Source organism: Tachypleus tridentatus, chromosome 1 (assembly GCF_004210375.1).
Source record: "Tachypleus tridentatus isolate NWPU-2018 chromosome 1, ASM421037v1, whole genome shotgun sequence".
NCBI classification, from domain to species: domain Eukaryota; kingdom Metazoa; phylum Arthropoda; class Merostomata; order Xiphosura; family Limulidae; genus Tachypleus; species Tachypleus tridentatus.
The window spans coordinates 165,589,430-165,614,495 of NC_134825.1; the positions used below are offsets into that span (position 1 = coordinate 165,589,430).

The 25,066-nt window shown below is 32.7% G+C and overlaps 1 protein-coding gene across 3 annotated transcripts in view; it reads right to left on the reverse strand.

The window, feature by feature from the left end:
* The window catches only part of Wdr59 (WD repeat domain 59), a 77,274-nt gene that overhangs the window by 33,702 nt on the left and 18,506 nt on the right, over nucleotides 1-25,066 (reverse strand). For all 3 annotated transcript variants that reach the window (XM_076462472.1, XM_076462463.1, XM_076462455.1), the window contains exons 6-16: nucleotides 22,361-22,398; nucleotides 20,294-20,382; nucleotides 13,116-13,232; nucleotides 12,534-12,611; nucleotides 12,038-12,197; nucleotides 11,463-11,533; nucleotides 10,272-10,571; nucleotides 7,282-7,446; nucleotides 5,925-6,020; nucleotides 5,463-5,616; nucleotides 4,909-5,147 (exon numbers count right to left, since the gene is read on the reverse strand). In XM_076462472.1, the coding sequence (XP_076318587.1) occupies nucleotides 4,909-5,147; nucleotides 5,463-5,616; nucleotides 5,925-6,020; nucleotides 7,282-7,446; nucleotides 10,272-10,571; nucleotides 11,463-11,533; nucleotides 12,038-12,197; nucleotides 12,534-12,611; nucleotides 13,116-13,232; nucleotides 20,294-20,382; nucleotides 22,361-22,398 (1,507 nt within the window). The remainder of the gene's footprint in view (nucleotides 1-4,908; nucleotides 5,148-5,462; nucleotides 5,617-5,924; nucleotides 6,021-7,281; nucleotides 7,447-10,271; nucleotides 10,572-11,462; nucleotides 11,534-12,037; nucleotides 12,198-12,533; nucleotides 12,612-13,115; nucleotides 13,233-20,293; nucleotides 20,383-22,360; nucleotides 22,399-25,066) is intronic.

A 25,066-nucleotide genomic window follows, 5' to 3' on the forward strand; every position in this document is an offset into this window, starting at 1 on the left:
TGGTGAACAGGATCCAACATCTTCAAGGTTGAGACTATGGCAGAGCCTTAGACCAGAGATCCATAGTCCAGTTTTGATTGAAAGAGGGCACGATAGATCTTTAGCATAGAACATCAATCTGCTCCTGCTCCCCAAGATATGGAAGAGAGGACACAGAGGATGTTCAGTGCCATTGTACACTTGACATGTAGCTGCTTGAGGTGTGGAATGATAGCTTATGGGCAAATACAAGTCCAAAGAACTTTGCCTCATTGAACACAGGAACCACAACTTCACTAAGATGGAAAAACCTCATGCTTAACGACTGATATGAGATGTGGAAGTTATCCAGTAATGGCATTAATCTTTATAATGAAAAGTGTGACTCTCAAGATACAGCCCTGAGGGACTCCAAGTTCCGGGAGGAAAGAACAAGAAAGTATCAACTCACATAAGCTTGTAATCACCAATCCATTAAAAAAATTTAAGAAAAATTGGCAAATAGCTTTGCAACCCATATGAGTGGGTCTTGCAAAATGCCATATCTCTATATAGTATAATAAGCTTTCTCTAAGTAAAAAAAAAAATAGAAAGATGATGATATTTCTTGAGAAAGACTTCTCTGATTGATGTTTCAAGTCAAATCAGGTGGTTCACAGTGGCACACTGTTATTGAAACCCACACTGAGAAAAGATTGTCTGATTTGAGGAACCAAACATGATGAGCACTAACCATCCTCTCTAAGATCTTACAGAGAGAATGGTAGTTTGAAGAAATCTTGGGATCCTTTCCTGGCTTGGAAAAATGGAGGACAATAGCCTGGCACAAAGCATCAGAAAAAGCATTCTTGTGCCAGATCCACTTAAAAACAACCAGAAGAATAGTAAGAGAGGTGCAAGAGAGATGGCACAGCATCTTGTATTGAATAAAATCAGGTCCGACTGATGTCTTGCCAGACTGATGAAGAGCAAGCTTGAGTTCCACTAGTGTAAAGGGGCAATTATTGTCATAGAGATGATCAGGCCAGAAGGAAAAATGCAATAGCTCTGCCCATGTCTTGATGGCTAAAAAGGTGGGGAATGAATCAGAAGTGCTAGATGCAGAAGAAAAGAGTATTGGCCCAGAGTGGACATCAGCAACTTCCTGGCCATGAGAAAGCAATATCAAAGGGAGGGCAGAAATATACTATCCACTAACCTCTTGAATCTTGTCCCATATGACTTTGGAACTGGTGGTAGAAGAGACGTTAGTCGTGTACCAAGATTGCTTCTGGCTTTGACGTCATGCCTACAAAAGGTATCCCAGGCCCATTTTTGAGGCTTCCATTGCATGTGGTAGGCAGAATTCTACCATGAATGAGGATATCATGGAAAATGTGTCAAGGTTTTATAGATACATTGAGCAGCTTCCTGGACAATACAGTCAATCATTGTTGCCATGCAGTTGTCTGTTGATGGCTTACAAATGATAAAAAGTTCTGAGAGAGCAGTGAAAGAGAGCCAGCTGGCCTGGTCTAACTTCCATTGAGGCACACAAGTCAGGTGAAATTGACCATGGTCAGTCTCTCTAAAAACGATTACTGCCCTATGGGTCACTGCTGTCAACTCTCCAAGAAAAGTAAGAGAAAAGTTAAGGAGAGCAGACAGAGATCAATAGCAGTAAAAGACTAACTAGGTGCATGAAAATAAGTATAAGAACCAGTATTGAAGAGAAAAAAATTGTGATCTGAAAGTATATGCTCTATGAAAAAACCCCTTCCATCAATATTAGCACCACCCCAGAGGGGATTATATCCACTGAAATTCCTCAGCATTAAAAACGGAGACAGTAACTGTTCAATGAGAACAGCATCTCTAGAAGACAGGTAGAGAATACAAATAATGATGGCACAACCCAAGAAAACATAGATGGCTACAGCGTCCAAGGGCGTATCAAGTGGCAAAGACTAACCAGCAGTGATATCCTCCATGCACTCATCCATCACACAACCTGTCATTTCTGTACAAAGAAACCTGCCAAAAGGTGACTACATCAGCAGGTTTCAGAAACATTTCTTGTAAGAAGAGACACACTGGATGATAAGATTCAAATTCTTAATGTCATCTATATTTGAACAAAAATCCTGACATTTCCACTGTATCAAAGTGGCCATTTTTATTTATGTGGAAGGAAAGTGGGTGGAGAGCCCTTCTGTTTTTGACCATGTTATTTTTCTTTATTGGAAGAAGGTCTATCAGTCTCTCTGGATCCTGCCCTAGATCAAGTAGGCCTGTCTCTGTCTGTGAATGAAGATTCCGTCCAGTGACTGAGGCTATGAATGAATAATCATTTCACATCTCGGGGCTGGACAAAAAGATGGACCCAAGGAAATGCCCGAATCCAGGGGGCAAAGGAAGTGGACCCGCAGGCACTGGAGAAGAAGGAGTGGTGGAGGCAAAGATGGGAACAGACATAGATTCGTCAACTCTTTTAAACCAGGGAGAGCAAAAGATTCTTCAGATGTTATGCAAACAACTCTGTTGGAGGCACAGAGAGATCTGCCTGCACTCCTACTATAGCAGTGAAACAAAACGCATTATCAAATCTCTGAAATGGAGGGGAGGACAATATTTTCTGAGTCTTTGGGTATGAGATATTATTCACAGTCTTCAAATGTTTCACCTCTTTCTCTTTCATCCACTTACTACAAGAATTAGAGTAAGAGGGGTGTAAACCACTACTGTTAACAGCGTGTTTCCAGTTTACACTAGTAGGCATCACAGTGTTTGCCACCACAACAAGCATATGTTAAAGAATCACAGCATGATGTCTTCAAGTGACCATTCCACTGCCACTGGAAATATACAAGAGGGTTGGGAATATATGGCTATACCTTATAATTCAGATAACCTGCTCACACTGTGGCAGGTGGACGTGGATGTAAACATCAAAATCAGAATATTAGTTGGCAGCATAATTTCATCTTTGTGAGTGGATATTTGGCAAAATGCTGAAACACCCTAGCTGGGAAACCAGCAAAGATCTCTAACTCGGGAATGTTCTTCAAGTCACTCTCAACAATAACTACTCTCAAGAAATTCAGGATAGCATGAGAAGTAACCTCAATGGATGTATCCCCAATGCCTGAATCATCTGCACATCTGACAAAGAGATAGAGAGACAAAGGTGCAGGTCAGGAAAAAACAAAAGTTTCCAAATATCACAAGGAAATTAAATATAAAATGTTTTTCTCTTATTATATTTGATTTGTTTATTGGACACATTAATATACAAAATAGTACTTATGAAGCACTAATTTATAAATTATTTATTTTGCTTAAAGTTTTTGGTGATTTAAATAATAAATAGACTATAAATTGTCAATAAGTTCAAATTTTGAGTGTATATTAAAGTAAGATGAACTGGTAACTGCTTCCTCTGTGTAATAGAAGAGGCCAATATAACATTCATTATGTGTTGTTTTTTTAAATACAAGTATGAATTCGAAAAAATTCATGTAAGAAGCATTTTATAGTTTAAAGAATATATTATGTAACAAAAATGTTTTTAGTTAGAAATAAGGTTTTTTCTCATCAGGAAAAAGCTAAAATCAACTGAAAAAAAGAAGTACTTTACAAGTTGTAGTCCAGATTCTTCCCAACAGTGCTTTCATCAGTACAAGGTCATTACTGGTTATGTACAATATAGTAGAGTGTATCCATATGAATCAATTGCAAGTTCATAACTTCATATTTAGCTGATACTTAAAAACTAAATTTTTAATATGCATTTTGGAAGCACTGTTTCCTTTGCTTCCATTTGGCACAATCCTTTGCCCATGTCCTAACAGCAGAGTAACAAAGTAGGAGGGATAGAGAAGATGTGCAAGTGGCCAAACAGAGAAGTGAATGAACATCTACAGAAGCAATCAGAAACATTATGAAATATCTCAGGTAAAAGGTGGAATTACGAGAGGGAATATGGAAGGGTAGAGAGAAAAATACAAACTTGAATATAGAGAACTAAAAGTGAAATGACAGGCAAAGGGCTTGATACTCAAAGTTTGTCAAATGGATAGTAATGACAAGGAATTGGGAAAAGACAAAAAGTTTATAAATCAGGACAAAAAGAATCATAAACATGAGGGCTTTTGAGACGTCTGGTCACAAAAAAGGAGTTAAAGAAAACAGTATAAAACCTAACAACAGGCAAAAGACAAAGAAGCAAGATATGCCCAATAATGTCAGAAAGTGATAAAATGAAAAATAATAAAGAACACAGGTATATCAGATGGAGATGAACACACTTGAAGAGAAAATTCAGAAACAGATTGAAAGGTTAAGGTCATTTCATGAATAGTAAGGTACTACCTGAAGCTAATCAGGTGAAAGTTGTAATCTAATGTATATATTCCAGATTGAGGAGAAAAAAATTTGGCCAACAGGACAGAATTACAAGGTCCATTAAACATGTGGTAATTTACAACATGCTGCATAAGAAATGCAATTACCCTGGCAGTAAACAAGCCTTCAAAAGCTACAGCAGAAATAATTCCTAAGGCCATATTCAGGACACAGTATAAATCACCATCATTTGAGATTTTGTGATAAAAAATTATAGATTTTGAAACAAAAGCTAAATTCAAACATGTCTGTAGAATACAGTGCTGAAGAGAAGAATGAGGACTCGCAAGTGGAAATGTATAATGGGAGTTATTGCTCATGGTAGTGTGTGGTACGATTCACATGAACTCACAAGAAATTAATGGGGAGTTGCCTCAAGGTTAGTGACATGCAAATCTCCTTTGTAGACACACTGAGGATGATAGCTAATCTGTGTGAATGGTGAGTTACTGTGTTGGAAAAGATGGGTTCCCTATTGAACTACGAGTTAACAGAGGAAACATCAATATGTGGTGATACCACGAAAAATATTAATAAAGCACTTACATGAGCTTTCTCTTGATAATAAAAAGAGGAAATTGAAACAGAGGAGTCACCCGTTGGACTACGGGCAACTGGAGGATACATGAGGTGATACTGGGAAGAAGTGGGTGTGCTTCGACTTTTTATAGGCAAAATGTGGGAAGAAAGATAAGCTCCCAGGGCTGAAAGTGATCTGGGAGTCAGCTCAGTCGGAGCATTCATTCTCTGGAGGTGTGGGGGGCGACCAAAACACACAAGAAAATCTGAAATGATTAAGAAAAAAACATTATCATGAGCTTGAACATTTTTTAACGATCATCCATCACAAGTTTTTTGTACTCGCCTTCAAATATAATTAAATTTCATAGAAAATTACATACATAAATTAGATTTTTTTGAAAGGTATAACCAGAATTAATATATTTTAAAATTTGTTCCAGCAGTTGCATGCACTAAAGTGCATGTAATCTGTGATTAAAATACTCAAACGAAATCAACCTTGACGTACATATTTCTTATCATCCCCGTAAGCTAAGATTAGAATCAAATTTGAATTAAAAATCCTTTTAGCCACTTACCACTTCCACAAAATCTAGCTCCTGATGTGCGAGGAAAGGGTACACTTGCATCTTGGAAGCTGCCATACACTGGAACACTTATTCCAGGATACTGCTCTTTTCCAGATTCAATGTGGAAAGGACTTGTTTGATTCTGCTGATCCTGACCATCTGACTATTTAAACCAATAAAATTAATAAACAACTACTGGAGATAAATCATTTTCTTGTGTATTTAAAAGAAAGAAATTAAAAGGGAGGGATGTCATGCAAGTGTTCCATAACTAGAACTGTTTTATCTCTATTCACCAACTACAAAATGTTCATAACACCAATAACTTTGTCCCTAATACCTTCAAGTGATTTCTTTTTCACGAATAATAAAGTGAGTGACTCAGAGAGGTTGTAAAAGGTCAGAAACTAAAACCTGTCCCCCCATTTAAAATAAGTTGAGCTTATTAATTTAACGTTTACTTTTACTTACAGTGCATAATTCCAATGTAGTTACCAGCTGTCTGAGACATGGCTCCAAACAAGTCCTGTTTCGTTTCACTTGTTGAACTGATGTTGTTCTTAATACCTACAAATAAAATATTCTGTTTAAGGGTTCTTAATTATTTGTTTCAAAGTTGTTCTTTTTTTGTTTTACTTAAATCAAAGTATCATGCATGGAACATAGACGTAAGTAATGAGTAAAATGCCTACAACCATTCTGTTTTTGTATGAGCATGTTCATCATGTGTGTATATATACACATACATATATTCAGTAGCCTTATGGCCTTATAAATAAATTAATAGAATAACAAGAAAATACATCAAATTAATCATCAATCTAAAGTCTGAAATGCTTGACTTTATTTTACTTGAAGGTTAATCATTCAAAAATTGATAACACTATGTAACAAAATTGTTACTTTTTCTTGTTCCTGGACAGAAAGTGTTATTTTCCAATTGCTTATGCCTAAATGGAAAAGACCTATTTTTATCTTCAAACTGTTTTTGTGACCTGGAAGCATATAACAAAAACATGATGGGAGACTATATTTGGGGCTAATATGTAAAAGTGATTTACATTACAGTCACAAATCTCAAAAAACTACTCACTTCTAAACATTTTTGTATAACTTTAATATAAATATATGTAAATCTTGATTCATATGTTGTTTTATTCAGACCTTATGAAAATGAAAATTGTCAAATTTGTCCGTTTTTACATAGAAAATAGGTTAATTTCTAAATTTCATTATCCAGGTCACAAAAGCAAAGTTTGAAGGGAATAATGGCCATTTTCTGTACTTTTATAACATAAGCAATTAACAAATAACACATACTATCCAGGAACAAAATCTGTGTTACATAGTGTAATCAAGTTTATTATCTGTCAAATTAATTCAAATGTTGCTTCATAACCACAATGGTAATGAACTTAATGAGGATTCTGAGAATAATTTTGCTATTTTTCCTGAATAACATTGGGAAATAACATATACCCAGTTCAGGTAAAGGTTTGGAGACGTACAGTTTATGTTGTTGTTTTTATAAACACAGTAACAGGTAATACAACTGGTAAAGTGCAGAAAAACTGGAGTCTATACAGCAATTTCTAGTACACAATAAAAACAGTTTTTCAGATTAACCTCAAGTACTCAGAAATTTTACAGCAAAGTTTAGAAGTATAATATACACAAGACAGGAGAAAACCAGATTTCTTTAGACATTTATATGACTGTCTGTTGGAAATGTTTAGATTTCTTTTTTACTAAACATAACTTAAAACAACTAATAATTTTCCTCCCTCCCTCTCAAAAAAAATCAACAACACTATATTTTTAACAATACCTTTATGAGCTTTGTTTTAAGATTGTTATTCACTGTTGTTCTTTTGGAAAACTGAAAAGTTGGAGGAGCCTTGTAAGGATAAGATACTGGAAAGGTCAACTTGAGACACACACAGTGCTTTCCATGAACTGCTGTCACTGTGCAGGTGCGCTTAGTGGGGTCCATCTGGTAAGACACAAGACAAATGAATATACTAGACAGAATCAAGACAATAAAAACTTAAATCCATTTTAATATATTTTGTTTATGATGCATTTTTAAATTATTCATTTTGTGTTTACCACCACAGGTAAACTACATGATGTCCAGGTTGGTTAAACAGGATCCTTTAATAGGTCAGTAAAGAATATGATAACAATTACTACCAGTTGTACTGTGATGATATATATCACATCTGTTACCAAAACACAAGTATTACTTAGTGTTCACACATTATATTTTACAGTAGGCACCATAAATCCATGACAGAGGCCATTATTTGAAAGAATCTGAATCAGACTTTAATTCAATATAACTATACAAAGGTCTCCTAAATATTTTCTATAAACAATGCCCTCGTCACAGTAAATGTTTTCAGCAACTCACAAGCTACAGTAATTCTGATTTAAACACATCTGTAAAACATCTGAATCTAAACTGATCATAAATAATAATGTATGATATATACTTAAAAATTGCATGAAAAAACTTTAAAAATCAACAATATGACAATACTGCAGAGAACTGTCAATAATGGAATGAAGTATAGTTCACAAAAGAACCAATATTTCTTAAACCTTCTGAAAAACTTGAACTTTTCTCAGACAGCTGGAATCATGTTTCCCTTGTTCAGAAAAACTTCCTCAGTTGGTATCTTTCTCTACTTAAAGTCTTGGAGTAACAGACTGTGGCTCAATGACATGTCATGCATAATGTTGAATCTTCATTTGCAATTGTTATGTACCTAAAAACAGTATGTTTTCCCAGAATGTCTAAGGCCAATTATAATGACTAACCTTTAAACTAGTAACTGATTCCATTTAGTACCTCATACGAGCATTTATAGAATTCCAACACAACATCTATTGCTTCATTTTGTCTGACTAACTTCTGCTTTAAAAGTATCCATTGTTGAAAGTTTGTTCATTCAATAAGTTAGTCTAACTTACAGTTCATCCAAAGAAGAATTTCTCACTTTACTTTATTTCCAAAATTCTACAAATTTAACTTCACAGTAAAAACTAAAAGTCCAGTCATGAAGCAGAAAGAACTTCCAAAAGCTTCAGTAGTTATTCTTACAAATATGGGATCAAACATGATGCTACTGTAAGTTTCTTGCTGCAGTTTCTTAGGTAACCTTCTACATCAAAAGTTGCTGGTTCAACTTTTAAGTTCCAAAATATTAATTAAATCTAACTCAATTAAGAACTCACTCTATCCAAATTCTCTTCACACTTATTTAAAAAAAACAACTATGAAAATAGTATTCTAAATTATAAAATTTGGAAGTATATAATTACAAATGTTATTCCAATGCACATTTTTCCATTTTCTAAAGAATGTTAATGTACAGTTTATGTGAAGTCCACTGAATTCAGTATTCAGTCTTTCAAGAATCAGGAGATTTTTGTAGAGCTGGTTGTCATTCTTGACTTTTTATCCATTTTACAACATGCCTACTCCTAACACGATTAACCATAGCATTCTCAAGCTATTCTATAGTCTGCTTAACTTCAAAACATTCTCTAAACTTACTTTTGAAATGTCACATCACCTCCTATGGAAGTTATCCCTGATTACCACCATGATCTCAATACTAACATGTATAAATTATGATTAATACAACCAACAGTTATGCATGAAATTAATTACTGTGTTTTCAAAGCATTTAGATAATTGGTGTAAAACAATACAGTAACATTCAAATTGTTTATTTAAATTTTTTTCAAAATATTTACTTTTTCATTTTTGGGTGAAACAAAAACTGATAAAAAGGCATAGGAAATTTCAATATTAACAACAGTGCTTTGTCTATTCACCAAGCTTATTCTGTGGTTGTTGATACACCAGTATTAGCATCTTGTTCCTTCTATTTGTTCTCACACACACACACACATACATGGAAATTAAGATTTCCTGATAAACTGTTTAGTGGACTCAAACAATGAACAGTACAAAGGTTTTTGGTTCTGTTTTCTTATATTTTTTTAAAAAGGAAGTGTTCTTACCTATGAGCACTGTTCAAACTTTTTTAGTTTTTGTTTATTTGTTATTGACCTCAAAGTTATAAAATGGGCTATCTATGTTGTGCCCACCACACTTACAAAAACCTAGATTTTAATATTATAAGCCTTCAAACTTACTGCTGTGCCAATGGGTGGGCACATCTTATATTCACTTTATGTATTTATGGTTTACATTGAGAAGTCAAAGGACAATAATAAAATAAATTTTCAAAATATGTACCTTAAAATATGTAGTTCTGATTTTAAACAATAAATTTCTAATAATGTTTTTTTAACTGTATTACTCTCCTGATACTTCATTAAATTACTGCTCAAGTTTCTTAGTTTTTTCTACACTACTCTTCATGCCACTCTTACAATATACCCCAATAAGCTCAACTGTTTATGTGCAACTTTTAGACTTGAAATCACTTTTAGGAGTCAATCCCTAATATTAAATAGCTTACACTGAATTTCTCTCCAAGTTGTTTAGAAATAAATAGGTTACTCACAATTACTGAGAACCGAAAATATGACGTTTTACTGAAATACCACAAAGGATTAATATGTTTAAAGAAATTCCATTAGTGTTACCAGATTTTAAGTCCCATAAACAAATCATATATAAATAGCCATGTTTTCTCAAACACATCATGATAAATATTATTCTAATTACAATATAAATAAAAACATCCTGTATCTGATTGTAGTTCTGGTTCGTAAAAGAAAAATCTATCACACAAAGCCACTACTTTTTGTAAGACCGATGCTTTATTTTTTACGTACCTCATCAATGCTAATGTTTGGAATATTCAAATTAATCAGTGTAAATTCTTGTTGAAGAGTCTGTGGCTGAGATGGTAATGGGCTCTGGGCAACTGGAGATTTTTGGTCGTTCAGTAACTGATCATCATTTTTATCAGTAGTGGTCTCAGGTGGAGTAATCCGACCTGTTCCATCAGTATCCCGTAAACTGGTTTGAGAAGACTGACTGATGGTTTCAGCTGCATCCAAATCATTAACAGCTACTGCTCCCAGAGAAATGTTTTCTCCATCTTCTTCAAGACACTTTTCACGTCCACACAGCTGTTTGATAAAATAATATTCAACAACCACTTAGAAGACGAATAATAAATAAACAATAGTAATATGAAACTAATTCAAGAAAAGCACATCAAATGAAAGAAGAAAACTTAGAAATTACAATAATTAAATGCACAAGTAAAAACAGACTTTCTTATTTTTCTGATTCACTAAGGCCCAAGTTAGAAAGCATGTACAATTAATATTTCAAAACCCTGGTATTAAAGCTGGATAAATTTCCCACATAAGAAAACTAATAAAGTACAGAAAAAAAAGCTTTCAAATTTCTCAGAGGTCATAAATGTAAAAAAAAAAAAGATTATTGTAAATAAATCTTAACTTATACTGAAAAAAATGTATAAGATTCCTAAATATTGAAATTTGTTTGTTTGTTTGTTTGTTTTGGAATTTCGTGCAAAACTACTCGAGGGCTAACTGCACTAGCCATACCTAACTTAGCAGTGTAAGACTAGAGGGAAGGCAGCTAGTCATCACCACCCACCACCAACTCTTGGGCTACTCTTTTACCAATGAATAGTGTGATTGACCATCACATTATAACATCCCTACAGTTGAAAGGGAGAGCATGTTTGGTGCAACAGGGATTTGAACCCATGACCCTCAGATTATGAATCAAATGCCTTAACCCACCTGGCCAATAACTGGTACTTGAATAATATCAACGTGTTTTTTTAACCTACCTCATGATTTGAAGGTATACGTGTACATAATAAATTATTACCATCACAATAGCTTCATTTAATATTTTTGTTCAGATCACATGCACACACCTTACACTGGATCCTGGTTTTATGACAAAAATGACATTTTAAAACTTTAATTTTTACAGACTATTTTACTTAAGTACAACATAAACCTTAGGCTAAGACTAACCTGCTGTATCTGTAAATCAATGCTCCAGACACGTAAACTTTGATCTTTAGACCATGTTAGCAGTTGATAATCTTTTTTTTAAAAAAGTGAAAAAAAAAACAATTTTAGTAAAATATTTAATGACAAAAAACTCAATGAATCATATCTAACATTCAAAATAATCACATAAAGCATGATCTTTTTTGTTGTTATACAATAATCAATTCTTCACTACCTTGATAATTGTGTATGTTCATTTTACATTTCTTGAAAAGTCAATGACTATTTCCAAGCTACAGAAAAATAATTTTTGAGCTGCATAACCTACACAGTTTAAACTGATATTTGAATTTTAAACCTAAGACAAAATCATAATTATCATCTCACCTTAATTATGCACTTAAAATCTTTAAATAATCACTATAAAAACCTGAGATAAACACTATTTTATAAAATAAATACACCTTACCTTTATCCCAGGCAAAAATTGCTTACCTCAGTGTTACTAAGTTTATTAACCTACTGACTAAAAAATTATTGTGTGTAAAGTTTTTAACTTTCTCAAATAATTGCATAAAAGAACAATTTTAAGTTACCTTCTCCTGACTTAACACACCCAAACTCTAGGACAACATCAGAGTGACCCACAAAAGTGTGAACAGGAAGAGCCATGCTAGAAGTATTCCAGAGAACAAGGCTGTTCTCTCCCCGTCTCAGCTGAGGAACGACAGCTGTGATCATCCCTTCTCCAAATGGCTTGAAATTAGCATCAAACAGAATCAAAAAAGTTTAAAACTATCTAGAATTTCCAACAATGAAAATGCTTTTCTGCTCATACAGTGGTCATAATACAAACATGTCAAAATGTCAAACTATTTTAAGACAAAGACAAAAACATCTGCACAGGTCAGGAAAATACCAGTGGAAGGAAAAAAAAAACAATGAAATAAAAATATTTCTATAACATTACATTTCTCCTCTTTGGACTTTTAGAACTTCATCCTCTTGGGAAAAGAATTAATAATCAAACAGGGTTTATTTTTTACTCTAATATTAGAAGCTACTACAAAGTGAAACAAAAGATCTACTTACAGTATATCTAGCTCTCCAAACTGGAGATCCAGTAACTAAATTGCTCTCAACTTTTCTAGGATTTGTCACATCCCAAAACTAAAACAACAAATATATATCAAATATTCATTTGAGAAGAAACTAAATGTTACTACTACTTGCACGTTTTTGACTGAAAACAGGTTTTGAAAATGTTCTTAAAAATTATAAATTACTGTTATGACTTGCAGTTTAGAGATGTCATAAAATATACTTAAACATATCTTCACTAAAACAGAATATTTGTTTTCTAGAAGATATAGAACAAATTTTATTATCAATTTAAAAATATTTTTGAATATTACATAAAAAATTAGGCATAATATTAAAACATTCTAAATAAAAGCAGCATTATGGTAAACAATTTATGTTACTACCAAAATACACAAGTTAATTATTTAAAATTAATTAAAATATTCCTATGGTAACAATATCTGCTTTATTCCTCACAATCACTTCTTCTCTTATTGCATATAAAATACCAGCTGCTGGTTAAATGTGCAAATGCACATACTAAATCATTAGCATACTGGAAGTTTCATATGATTCATTCTTAAAAGGTACCTTTACACTGAAATCCTGGCTACAAGATGCCAACTGGTACTCTTGTGATGGGCTCCAATCTAAACCATATATCTTCGAAAGATGTGCAGCAATGTACTGGACTGGGCTTGTTCCTTTCTGTAACAAACATTATGACCATTTCCTTTGAGATTCTTTCAACATGTTTAATAATATCCAGAAACAATGAAAATCAAATGTTCCCTGTTTTCAACCCCCAACTTATCTACCTTCAGGCGTATTCAATTACATCGGGTGTAAAATATGACTAGGAAAACAAATTTTTAGGAAAGCCAACTTTGATGGAATGAAACATGATTTGGCTTTCATAGACTGGACTAAAGAGTTGGTAGAGGACTTTCAATAGGTATGGGAAGCATTTAGGAAAAAATTGATATGCAAACATAAAAATATTCCATACAGAAAACAAGGAGAATGGAGTGTAATAAACCATTATGGTTAATATATACTTGAGAACATTTTAGGACTAAACATTATCAATTCAAGAAATGTAAACTTACTGGAAACAAAGAGGACTTGAAGGACTACAGGAACTTAGCAGAGCTGGTTAAAAGAGGCATTACAAATGCATAAACTGTATATGAAAAAGAGTTAGGCTGAGAGGGTTAAGTCAAACATAAGATATGATGTAAGACCAATGTTAGGATGGGGATTGGGGCTCTTAAAAACTATAATATGGAGCTGATCTCAGACAATTATGAGATAGTAAACTTATTAAATTATATATTCTTTTCAGGTTTTACAAAGGATGATGTAAGTATTATGCCTCAACAAGAGCACTTAATGTATGAGAAATATATTGATGTAAAAGAATTTAAGTTAAGAAATTTTAAGAGTGAAGCTGGGAAATCTTAAAATTGGTATATCCCATTAATAAGTCAACTTTTATTCTAAAGTGTTAAAGCAACTTAAAAGTTTGGTTTGTTTGGAATTTTGTGCAAAGCTACACAAAGGCTATCCGTGCTAGCCTTCCCTAATTTTGCAGTGCAAGACTAGAGGAAAGGCAGCTAGTCATCACTACCCACCACCAACTCTTGGGTTACAATTTTACCAATGAATAGCAAAATTGACAATAACATTATAATGCCCCCACAGCTGAAAGGGTGAGAATGTTTGGCGTTACTGGGATTCGTACCCTTGACACTCAGATTACAAGATGAGTGCCTTAATTACCTGCCCATGCTGGGGCCTACAACACAAAAAATTTTATTTGTGAACCACATTTTTTATAGGTCATTGAATATTAAAAGGGTATAAGAAGACTAGAAATTTGGCAATGTTAATCCAATATTAAAAGGAGGTAATAAACATTCTCCAGGTCATTATAAAGTGATTAGTCTTACATAAGTAGTTGGAAATTTTTGAAAAGTGTAATTGAAGATGCATTGTGGAGTCAGTTAACTCTCTCCACACAGTCAATTTGACTTAAACATGACCTCTTTATACTTGTTTAAAGTCTTTATAGATTTAATATTTCTAAATGTAAATATAATGTAATCTTCAGAAAATTTTGTACTCTTTGAATTAACACTAAGTCTTTCACAAAGAAAAAATCATATTTTTAGTGAATTATTTTTAATAAACTAAAATAAACATTTGTCCATAAATATATTAATTTTTTTAATAGTCCTTGTGCAAAGTAACTTTCATGTTAAAATTAAAAATACTTTTTTCATCTGAAAAATCTCAAATTTCCTCCTGTAATCCATAAAACCTTCTAAATACATTTCTGAAATTTTTTTAGTAAACTTTATATTTTATCTGTTATTTTCTTTACCATATCTCAAAATAGGATCTGTCAATTTGACCGATCTCGTAACCATCAAAACCTCTTTTTTCCCTTCTAAAATGACTTCAAATTGTAACATGAAACAACATTCATTTATCTTAATTAACTTTAAGCTCTTAACAGTATACATCTATTTATAATTAAATTTTATTGCTCTCTGAACCATGTCTAACTATTATCCACATCATTATGAGTTGTAAATCACTCTGGACACCATGCAGCTCACGTAACACTATCAAACTACATTATCTGCATGCTACTTCCTTGCATGCCTCATGAAACTTTATTATATTATTATTTATTTCACCTAATTTAAGCTTAACTAACCTGAAAAAAACACTATTTTTACATTCTAGTTACTTTTATAATAAAGAATAAACATGAAAAACACGAAATAAAGTACTTATTCGATCTTATTTTTTCTTGCTGCTGATTGTCAAGGACAAGTAAGCTTACTTTTTTATAATAATGCACTAAATTTTTGTTCAATTAAATAATGCACCAAAGAACTGATATGCAAAAAGTAGAAAATTTCCCCTAACTTTCAAAATGTCTGGCTTTCTAGCTGTGCAACAGAGCCATTACAAATTCATTAAAGCTAATAATTAAGTTTCTCATGTATATGTTGCTTGAACTTCTGAAACTGACAATATATGTTTATAACACAATAAGTCATTTGATATATGAAAACCTTGACTTTATATAATTATAGGTAATGTATCATTAAATGTATTAAATTCTGAAAGAGAAGATGTAACAAGTTGTTATAGTAGATATCTGATTTTCTATTCAATAGCTTTATAACCCAAAAAATTGAAGACTAAAAATTATTGTTCATTTGCATGAAGATTGTTCTATAGTGAGTAATTAACATTTAAATTCATACTTTTTTTCAAAGGGTGGTATGTAAAATAGAGAAGACAAGATGCCTAAAGAAAATATGTCACATATGTTTAGGGAATTGAGGATTTTTTTTTATAAATATTGCCTTGTAGAATTAGGAACTTAAAACTCACATACTTCTAAAATGTGGATTACTAGCTACCACTTTAGGTTATATTAATTAGTATAACATAACCAAAAATTATTTTAATAAAATTTTGAATATAAGATGTTGACATTTTATTTCAAGCATAGTAAAGAATACCCAGAAAGAAAGGGTTAAAGCAGTTTGATAAAGTATCAATGAGTCAGCATGGTTTAACTAAGAGAAAGTCTTGTTTAACAAATCTCACATTTTCTGAGGATGTTACTGAAAGGGTTGATGAAAAAATATACTGTGGATTTGATTTACATTGATTTTCAGAAAACAGCTGATAAGATGCCTCACAAAAAACGTGTTACAAAAATTAAACTTGTGAGTGTGGCAGAAATGTTAAGTTAGATAGAAAATTGACTGGAGAGTAGAAAGCTAAGTAGTTATAAATGAAATTCAGTGTCACTGGATTTCAGTTATAAGTGGTTTACTTCTGGGCTGTGTGCTGTGTCCTCTGCTGTTTGTGATTGGTATTAATGATACTGATTCTGGAATGAGTAACAAAATTTTAGAGTTTGCAGATAACATTAAGATTTTTGGGGTGGCTAATTTTATCAAAGATACTGTACACTTATGGGGAGATTTAGATCACCTGACATATTGGCCCACCAATACATAGTAGATGATGTTTAACTATCCAAAATGTAAGGTGATGCATCTATGTTTTCACAATTCAAATTATTGTTACAATGTAAACTGAAATATATTAAACACTTGTTGAAGAAAGAGGTCTTGGTGTTGTAATTAAAACATCACTTAAGTCACCTAAATAGTGTACTGTAGCTAGAGTGAACAGAATTTTGAGTAGCATCTGTAGAAATATTGAATACACGACAATGTACATTATTGCTTCACTGTGTAGATCACTTATAAAGCCTCAATTAAAGTATTTTTTACAGTTTTGAGCTCCCTTCATCACACAACGACATTGAATTGTTGGAGATGGTTCAGGGAAGAGCCAGCAGGATGACAGATACCTAGGATGGTGAGACTGTCCTAAGAGGAGAGACTAAAACCTCTGTGTTTGTTTTTTCTGGAGAGAAGAACAGTCAGAGGGTTGGATTGAGGTATTTAAGATTATAAAGGGCATTGATAGTATACAGTACTGGGCAAAAGTGTTAGGACAAAGTGAAAAATTAGAGTTTAGGCTACTTTCAAAGAACAAAGGTAGATCACAGGTAAAACATCAAAATTTTATTGACCTTCATATCTAGCCAACAGAAACTCAGTGGGAGTGGTCGATTTCAGCAAACAATTAATACTTCGTGTGTCCTCCTACTTTAATAATTGCAGTCTTGCCAAGTACTCAATACTGTAAATCTGGACAGATTTCTGTCTTTTGGTGCATGGTTGTTTATTACATGCTTGAGACTAGTGTCAGTCTTCCTTTTGTCTCAAACACTACATATACAAAAATACTTAACATCAGTATCATTGAGTTTAGGTGTTCTTCCTCTTCCTTTCCTATTTTTAAATTCACCTGTCTGAGTCTGATGATCTAGGGTATCCTTGACAATGTTTGGGGAGCATTTCAAGTTTGCAGCAATTTGTTGAATAGTCCAACAAGCATCACATAAAGCTTTTATGTCAACTTTCTGCTCTACTGACATTTCTTTATGCTTTTTGGGCTATGGCATGACAACAGAACTTAAAACACTGTTAAACACTCATGTAATCAAGATTTATTTGTGAAGTGCTATTAAAATGCTTTATGATATATATATATATACCACATGCTGGCTTCTTTCTATACAACTAAGACACTGCATGGGGTACCATAACATTTAATTCCCGACCCTAAATTTGATCAGTATGTTCATTCAAGCAAACCTTTACAACATTCCCTTGGTATAAGTATGTGGGAATTCTAAAAAATAAGTATTCTCACCCTTGCCCATTTAGTTGTTGAGGAATCAGCAAAGTATTACCATAGCTTTAAATTTTACATTCATGGACAAATTAGCCCAATAAAATGGACAAAATAACACAAAATATTCTCTTCTCCTAACACTTTTGCACAGTATTGTAGATCCATAAAACTGTGTTTAGTAGCAAAAAAAACAACAGAATAAGAGATCACACATTCACAGGGGTCTTAAATGTGTTTTCTTAAAACAAACCAATTTCATACAGTCTGCTGTGTCCACGAAGGGGAATTAAAAAAGCCCTCAATTTTTAGTGTTGTAAATGCATAGGCTTACAGCTGTCCCACCAGGGGACAGCATAGGAGTCATCTGCACTTTATACAACAATACTTTTCACATAGAGTGATTGGGTTTTGGAATGATCTGCCTTCAAGAATAGTTGAAACAAAAATTTAACAAAGTTCAAGAAAAGATTTGTTAAATACACAAGTAGTAAAGGGTGATTACGTTCAGGATGGGGTAAAATAAGCTCCTTTGTGTCTCTTTAACATTTTATGAATTTCAGAAGGTTTCTTAGTTAAATGCCTAATTTTAAAAACAAGTCATTCAGTGAAAAACACATTCATATTATGGAAGCAGCAAAATCTGTACTTTTCATCTAAAACAATGCTTATTTTTTAAACAATTTCACTACTGAACAAACATTTCTTTAACCAATAAATTTTAATATTAGTGGGAAAAAAGTTGCTTTAACCTCTCTCTATAAGTATCTTTTACAGTGCATTACATTCAAAATTTAATTTAATACTTTCTTTTTTATGCAATGACAGTAAATATAGCATAAAAATATAGCTAGTACACCATACTTAAGTAGTATACAAGTTTTAAGTTCTTCCTTTTGTAAGAGTATCAAAAAAAATCTAGAATTACCCTGACTGTAGAAATTAACATTTGCTCTCTAGGCATCCCCTCTAATTTATTTACCACCCCTTCAAAAAATACAAATTTATCATAACTTGCTCATTATAACATTGTTATCACTTAGGCAAAACATAATTTTCATGGCCTTCAATCTTACTTGGTTACAGAAGCTATGAAGTAGACAAACAGACCCCTTTTGCTACACCCACTGTCATACTGAGAACCTGCCAATAGTTCTCTCTCTCCAATGTTCAATGCTATAGTATTTATAGCCAATAGAAAGCAGAGTTTTTCATCTTTGAAATGATGTAATATGTTATTTTGTGTAAAAAGAACTGTCACTTTCACTTTAAGCTTGATTCCCATGGGGAATATATCAACCAGCTTAGACAAATTTGTAATAGTTCTTGCCAAATAGTTTGAAAACCAGAACAGTTATGATAGTTATGGGTCATTGTCCTCTTTTTGTACATTATTATTCTGTGTTATTTGGTGCATTATTAAATTAAAATTTAAAAAAAATTATTTAGTGCAGCATAACTATTAGTACAGAAAAATAGGGTAGGTGTCATCAACAGCCAACAGTACAAAAACGAAGACCGAGGTACATACTTTTTTTCTTGTTTTTCACATGTATTCTGTTTATTATAACAAAAGTAAAATGTAAAAACAGGCAACTCGTGTTATTTAATGGTTAGATTAGGTGAAAAAATATAAAAATACAATAAAATATTTTCAAAAAGTATACTTGCAAATGGTTCATGTGTGATGTACTTTGAGGGCATAGCACGAAGTTGCACATTTGTCAAGTGATTTATAATGGCGTGAATATTAGTTAGACAAAGTTCAAAGATCAATAAAACAAAAATTAAGTATGAATAGATGCATATTATTATGAGTTTAAAACTATTTAGGATAAAAAAATGTATTACCATATTACAAGTTCAGGTTATTCTAGAAAGGTAATTTAGATTTGATTTTTTTTCTTATTTTTGGTAGTAAGAAAGACAGTTGAACTAACCAATATAAGAGTAGGATAGATAAAATATAAAGATTTATTGAAAGAAAAAACATTTAAAGTTTATTTAGAAGGTTTTAAAGAATACACAAATACAATTAGATATTTTTTAAATAGAGAAAAGTATTTTAATCTTAATGTAGAAATTACTTAGCATTCAGAGAAGTATACAGAAACAACATATATGTTCATTAAACAATTTTTAGTAAAAATATTTCATCACCAAATATGATATTTTGTGTACAAAAGACTTGTAACGTTTACTAAGAGTCTGCCAAATTTTGTGAAGATACAAAAAGTCTATAAAAAATTAAGTATGAATATTAAAGTGAGTAAAGTAGTGGTTACAAGGTCAGTCAAATCAACCTACCTCGTTGTAAGACCAGATAAAGTGTCTATACCCTTGTATTAACTGAAGAAGATATTATATTTGAAAAAAACAATATGATGCACAAAGCACATAATATATTTTACTTTTGCTTCCTAAAAACCATGATCCTAAAACTATGATGAAATAGTACTTAAATATACCCGAGGATCCCAAAGTCGGATGTCCCCTTCATGAGCAGTTGCCAGAAGATTTGACGTCACTTTGTTCCACTTTACTTGTGAGGCTCCAACTACACGAAGAAAAATTTACATAATTTGGAAACTTTTTACGAGCTATCAAAATAATTCAAATCACATAAATCAATATTCCAATAAATGCTAGCTCTATTTATACAAAACTCCTGAAACCTTTCATATAAATTCTCATGTAAGTATTTGTGCTTATTTACTACATAAAGTAAGCTTTGAAAAAGGGTGTGAAAATATACTTGCAATAAAAAAACTCTTCTTAAAAACTTAAAAAGCAGCAACCAGACATTTTTATGATAATCACATCACTACTTGAATGTAGTGTGCACAATGAAATATATATCTATACAGGACAACCAATAATTTTTTAAACACCATTTAGAAACTACACCAGGAAAGCCATATGATATATACATATGTACAGTTTGTTGCTTGTACAAGAATTATGCTTATAATTTTTTACAGCACTGACAACAAATTTCAGTCTGAAGCAGAATAACAAATATAAAGATGTGCCATGTGATTAACCAAATTTAAGTCCTCTACATTACTGAAGAAAGATTTGAACAATGATAATAACAGGAACCATCTATAAGTAAGGCAACATACCAAAAGTTTCAAAAGCTTCAGATGACAGGGAATGTCCAACACACTCACCACACAAAACAAAACATTCTCCAATCAGTGGAGTAGGTAAGGAGAGAGACCTGATCAGCTGCTCCCCCCCCACACCACTATTGCAATAATAAATAAACTCAACAGCCACAATGAAGTTAATACAAAGAGCTACTTTTATATTTATACCAACTTTCCACTTTGACTCGAAACCTTTCAACTTCGACCTGTGTGACACATCTGAAGCCAATGACAGACTCACATGAAATGATGTGAAAGGACATTTAGAGTTGGGTGTTAAAAGTAAGTAGCAGAAATTGGTCACACTGCCACTAATTTGGTTGCTACCTATTCCTACAAAGTCACCCTGACCATTACACAGTGTATACCATGTTCTAAGTACATACATTTGAGTTCTGAAAGTTTATACAAAACTTTGGTGAGGTAATAATGAATACTGTAATAATCTGTCATGTTATAAATAAGTTGTGTGACATGAGAGTTAAGATATTGGTATTATTTTTAACAGCATCCAACCATACATTATTTTTAAGTTCACAGCCAGGAAAAAAAATAGATACCTAGCTTGCACAACATAATATACATATTTATTCTTATCTGATGACTGAATAAATGTTAGCAACAAATTCTAATTTTACAACACTTCATACATTTAAGTAAGTTAGTATATCAAATCAGCCACATCAGATGCATTGCTAGGTTCTTAAAAGATTAGAAACTCAGCCCATAGGCACACAGATTTTCAGTGTTTTAGTAAAATATCAATTGTGGCTTTCTATTCTGATATTTCAAGACACCAGTGGGTTTTCAGGGCATTGTCCAATACAATCAGGGCATGGGCCCCATGTGCCAGTGCCCAGAAATGCCTCTTAGCTATATTATTAACCCAATTAGTGCTTAGTTCTGATTTATACAGGTAGTTTGGTTAAATGAGAAGTAACTTAAAAACTAATCAAATTGTTATTGAGTATTAATGAGTGGAGACAAAATCATTACTTGAATATATACAAAATCTGCTGGTAGCCTTAGTTATGGCATTTCATTTACATACAAAAAGGTTGAAATAAAAAAACATGTATTTCAAATTATAATATTAAATAGAAATATCTCAAACAAACACTATCTGAAGTACAGTACAGTTAGTTTATTGGTTGGGTTACTTAATTGTTGACCGTAGTTTTAGTCATCATCCTACCCCAATTTAGATAGCTTGCCCAGCTTAGATTTAGGTTGGGTCCAATTCAGCATAATCAATCTAATACAAAGTCTTTTTAAGTGCTATTAACTTACTATAACTGTTATACAAAATATTGTATACCTAACTTTATCAAAAGAAATTTAAACCATATTTCTGTTTGAAAGAGAACGTTTTTTTGTACTTACCAATAGTTGAAAAGGAGGCAATGGGTTTCCTCGGGTCTCTATATATATTATAAAGTGAAATCATACAAGACTTTATAAAATACATTTTATAGTTAAACTAAGGAATTTCTTTCAGAAACTTAAAAATATTCAAACAATTACTAACATGACACAGTTAAGATGTACATTTATTTCAACCAGTTGTTTTTTTCAGTTAATTTTATATTCACTTAGTATATGCTTGATATTGAAATAAACTTATTTTTAACCCTTTGAACTCTGGGCTTTCCACTCTCTCAGCACCATGACACTGGACTCCTCTGACAATTTTCAACCATTATGAAAAGTTTATTTTTAATTTCAAAACTAAGAAAATCTTACAAGGTGACTTCCCAAAACATTATAATACTTAATTTCGGGTCTATAATACAAAACAATGAATTTACTGATTCATAATATTTCTCACAGTCTACCATCATTGATGCTACAGTTCAATGATTTATTGCCAGAACTGAACTTTGAAATGACAAGCCTCAAAGCAGTTCTAATTGCCAGATCCAATGCACAGGAACACCCCACATGATTTACACCAGTAAACTTTTTAGTATGCTTTGGCTTGGGCTTTTAGATTCCCTCTCTTGTATTTCTCTGCACAGACAAAGCATCTGTTGTTTGAAGTTGCTCCTTGTTTTCACTCAGGTAAGTGTACTGGGACACGTGGTTCATTCAGCAGTTGTGTCTCATCTTATCCAGACTTTCAATAAAACATATGAATCTGCGCATGACAGTGTGTCCCCACTAATTCATGACACAGTTTGTCACCAAATAGACAGAAGTTATGAACATGCTTTCCAATATCCTTGTGTGGTTTGTAACAGTTTTATATAATGTAAACATTCTAGGCATACTAGACAAAGAATTCACCATAAATTGTCTTGGCCACTTATAATGGCATCCTCATCTTTGGAACTGAGAAACCTGGTCTTTCTTGTTGTTTCAAACCATATAGGTATTATAGACCTTTATTAAAGATGTATATGGCACTGGCATGCATTTGTCTTCCTTGTTGTCATGCTGCAATACTGTTACATCAGCATCATTGATATACTTTTTTGCCAAAAAGTAAATTGGCTTCTTATCATACCACACAATGATGGCTGTCTTACCACTGTACAACAATAAGAACTGCAGTCCATTTTCTTTTTGACAAGTTCCTTAGGAAATTTCTTTCTGTTAGTCAAAGCTGTACCTAACCACATAATCATGTACATTGTTTCTCAAGCAAATACTCTGCAACATTTACAAAAGTGTAAAATTGATCAGTTATTTGCAGTGACTGCATCCTTCAAATGGTTTGCACAACCAAGCCACCAAGCATACTGTCATGCCCAGTGCTGTCTCCAATGTCCTATCTTCACCAACTTTCCCTGTATACACCTTTGCACTTACAATGTATCCACTTTTGCTTTTGCATAAAAGAAATGTTTTTAGGCTCCACTTGATCACTTTGTCTTTAATATATTGCTTATTGCTCAAAGCATTATTTTGTGGGTATCATTCCTTCATCCAGTGACAGTTCAGTCTGGCACATAATATCATTGAAAGTTAGCCACGATGATGTCAAAAAATTGGTCTGCTCTTGTATATTTTGTCTGACTTGTAAACATTCAGATTTCTTCTGTTTATATGGTGCAACATTGACCAGATAGCTAGAAACTGATCTCGAATGAAAATCTTACTGAATCCAGGTGTAGGTGTAATCCAGCTATCTCTCTTCTTCCGGTACATCTCACATCTGTCTTTGTACATCAGCATCTCCATGGTACGTCAACAACCAAAGAAATTTTTTAGTTTAAGAACAATGACTGGATGAAATGATTTATCATAGTAGATGTTAGATTTTTCTTTTACATATTCGGCTTCACTACTGGTTTCGTGTACGATGAGGTTCTCTCCAAATTTGTCCAAAAATAAATAACAAAAATTCAGTGGCATACTCTTGCTTGAAATTAAATTTGGGATGTTTTTTGGACCTACATTTTCCAATTGTTTGAATGCAACATTTGTAGCTGAAAATGAAGTAATGCCAGTTTATTAAGTCAACTGACACTCATTAGGAACATGATGCTAAACAGGTAATTTGCTATCAGAAGTTTCGATATCACTATATTCACTTTTAAAGTCACTGCCAGTACAGTCACTGTCTGGAATACACTCCCGAATCAGATTCCAACAACAATTTCCTACTCTGTGCAGCTGTAAATCCATCTTTTTCACAATTTCACATTATTGCTGTCTGGTTTTTACCTTTTCTTTCTGTCTCACTCGATTGTTTGGTTAGAATTTTATGTTTCACCATGACAATATTATCAAAATGATACTAAAATATCTAATGAATTATCTTCACTTTCACACTGTAGATGCAGCAACAACCACTAAGACTCAGTCTATTTTTGGAACAGAAAATCCAGCAAACTCAGAGGTGTGTACTGAGTAAGCAATAATTTAGCACTGACTGCCTTACCAGTCCTTCAGGTAATACTGGTAGATAGTCAGGCTGGAAAACTGGCCTTTTGGGTAAATACACCTCTCCATTGGACCAGTTTTATGGCCTGTAGGATTCAAAGAGTTAAGATTCATAGGTGTAATATAAATTGTATGTTTATTTTTAAAAGAAAATTATGACAAAATATTTTGAAGTAAATATTTTTATATTAAACATTTCAT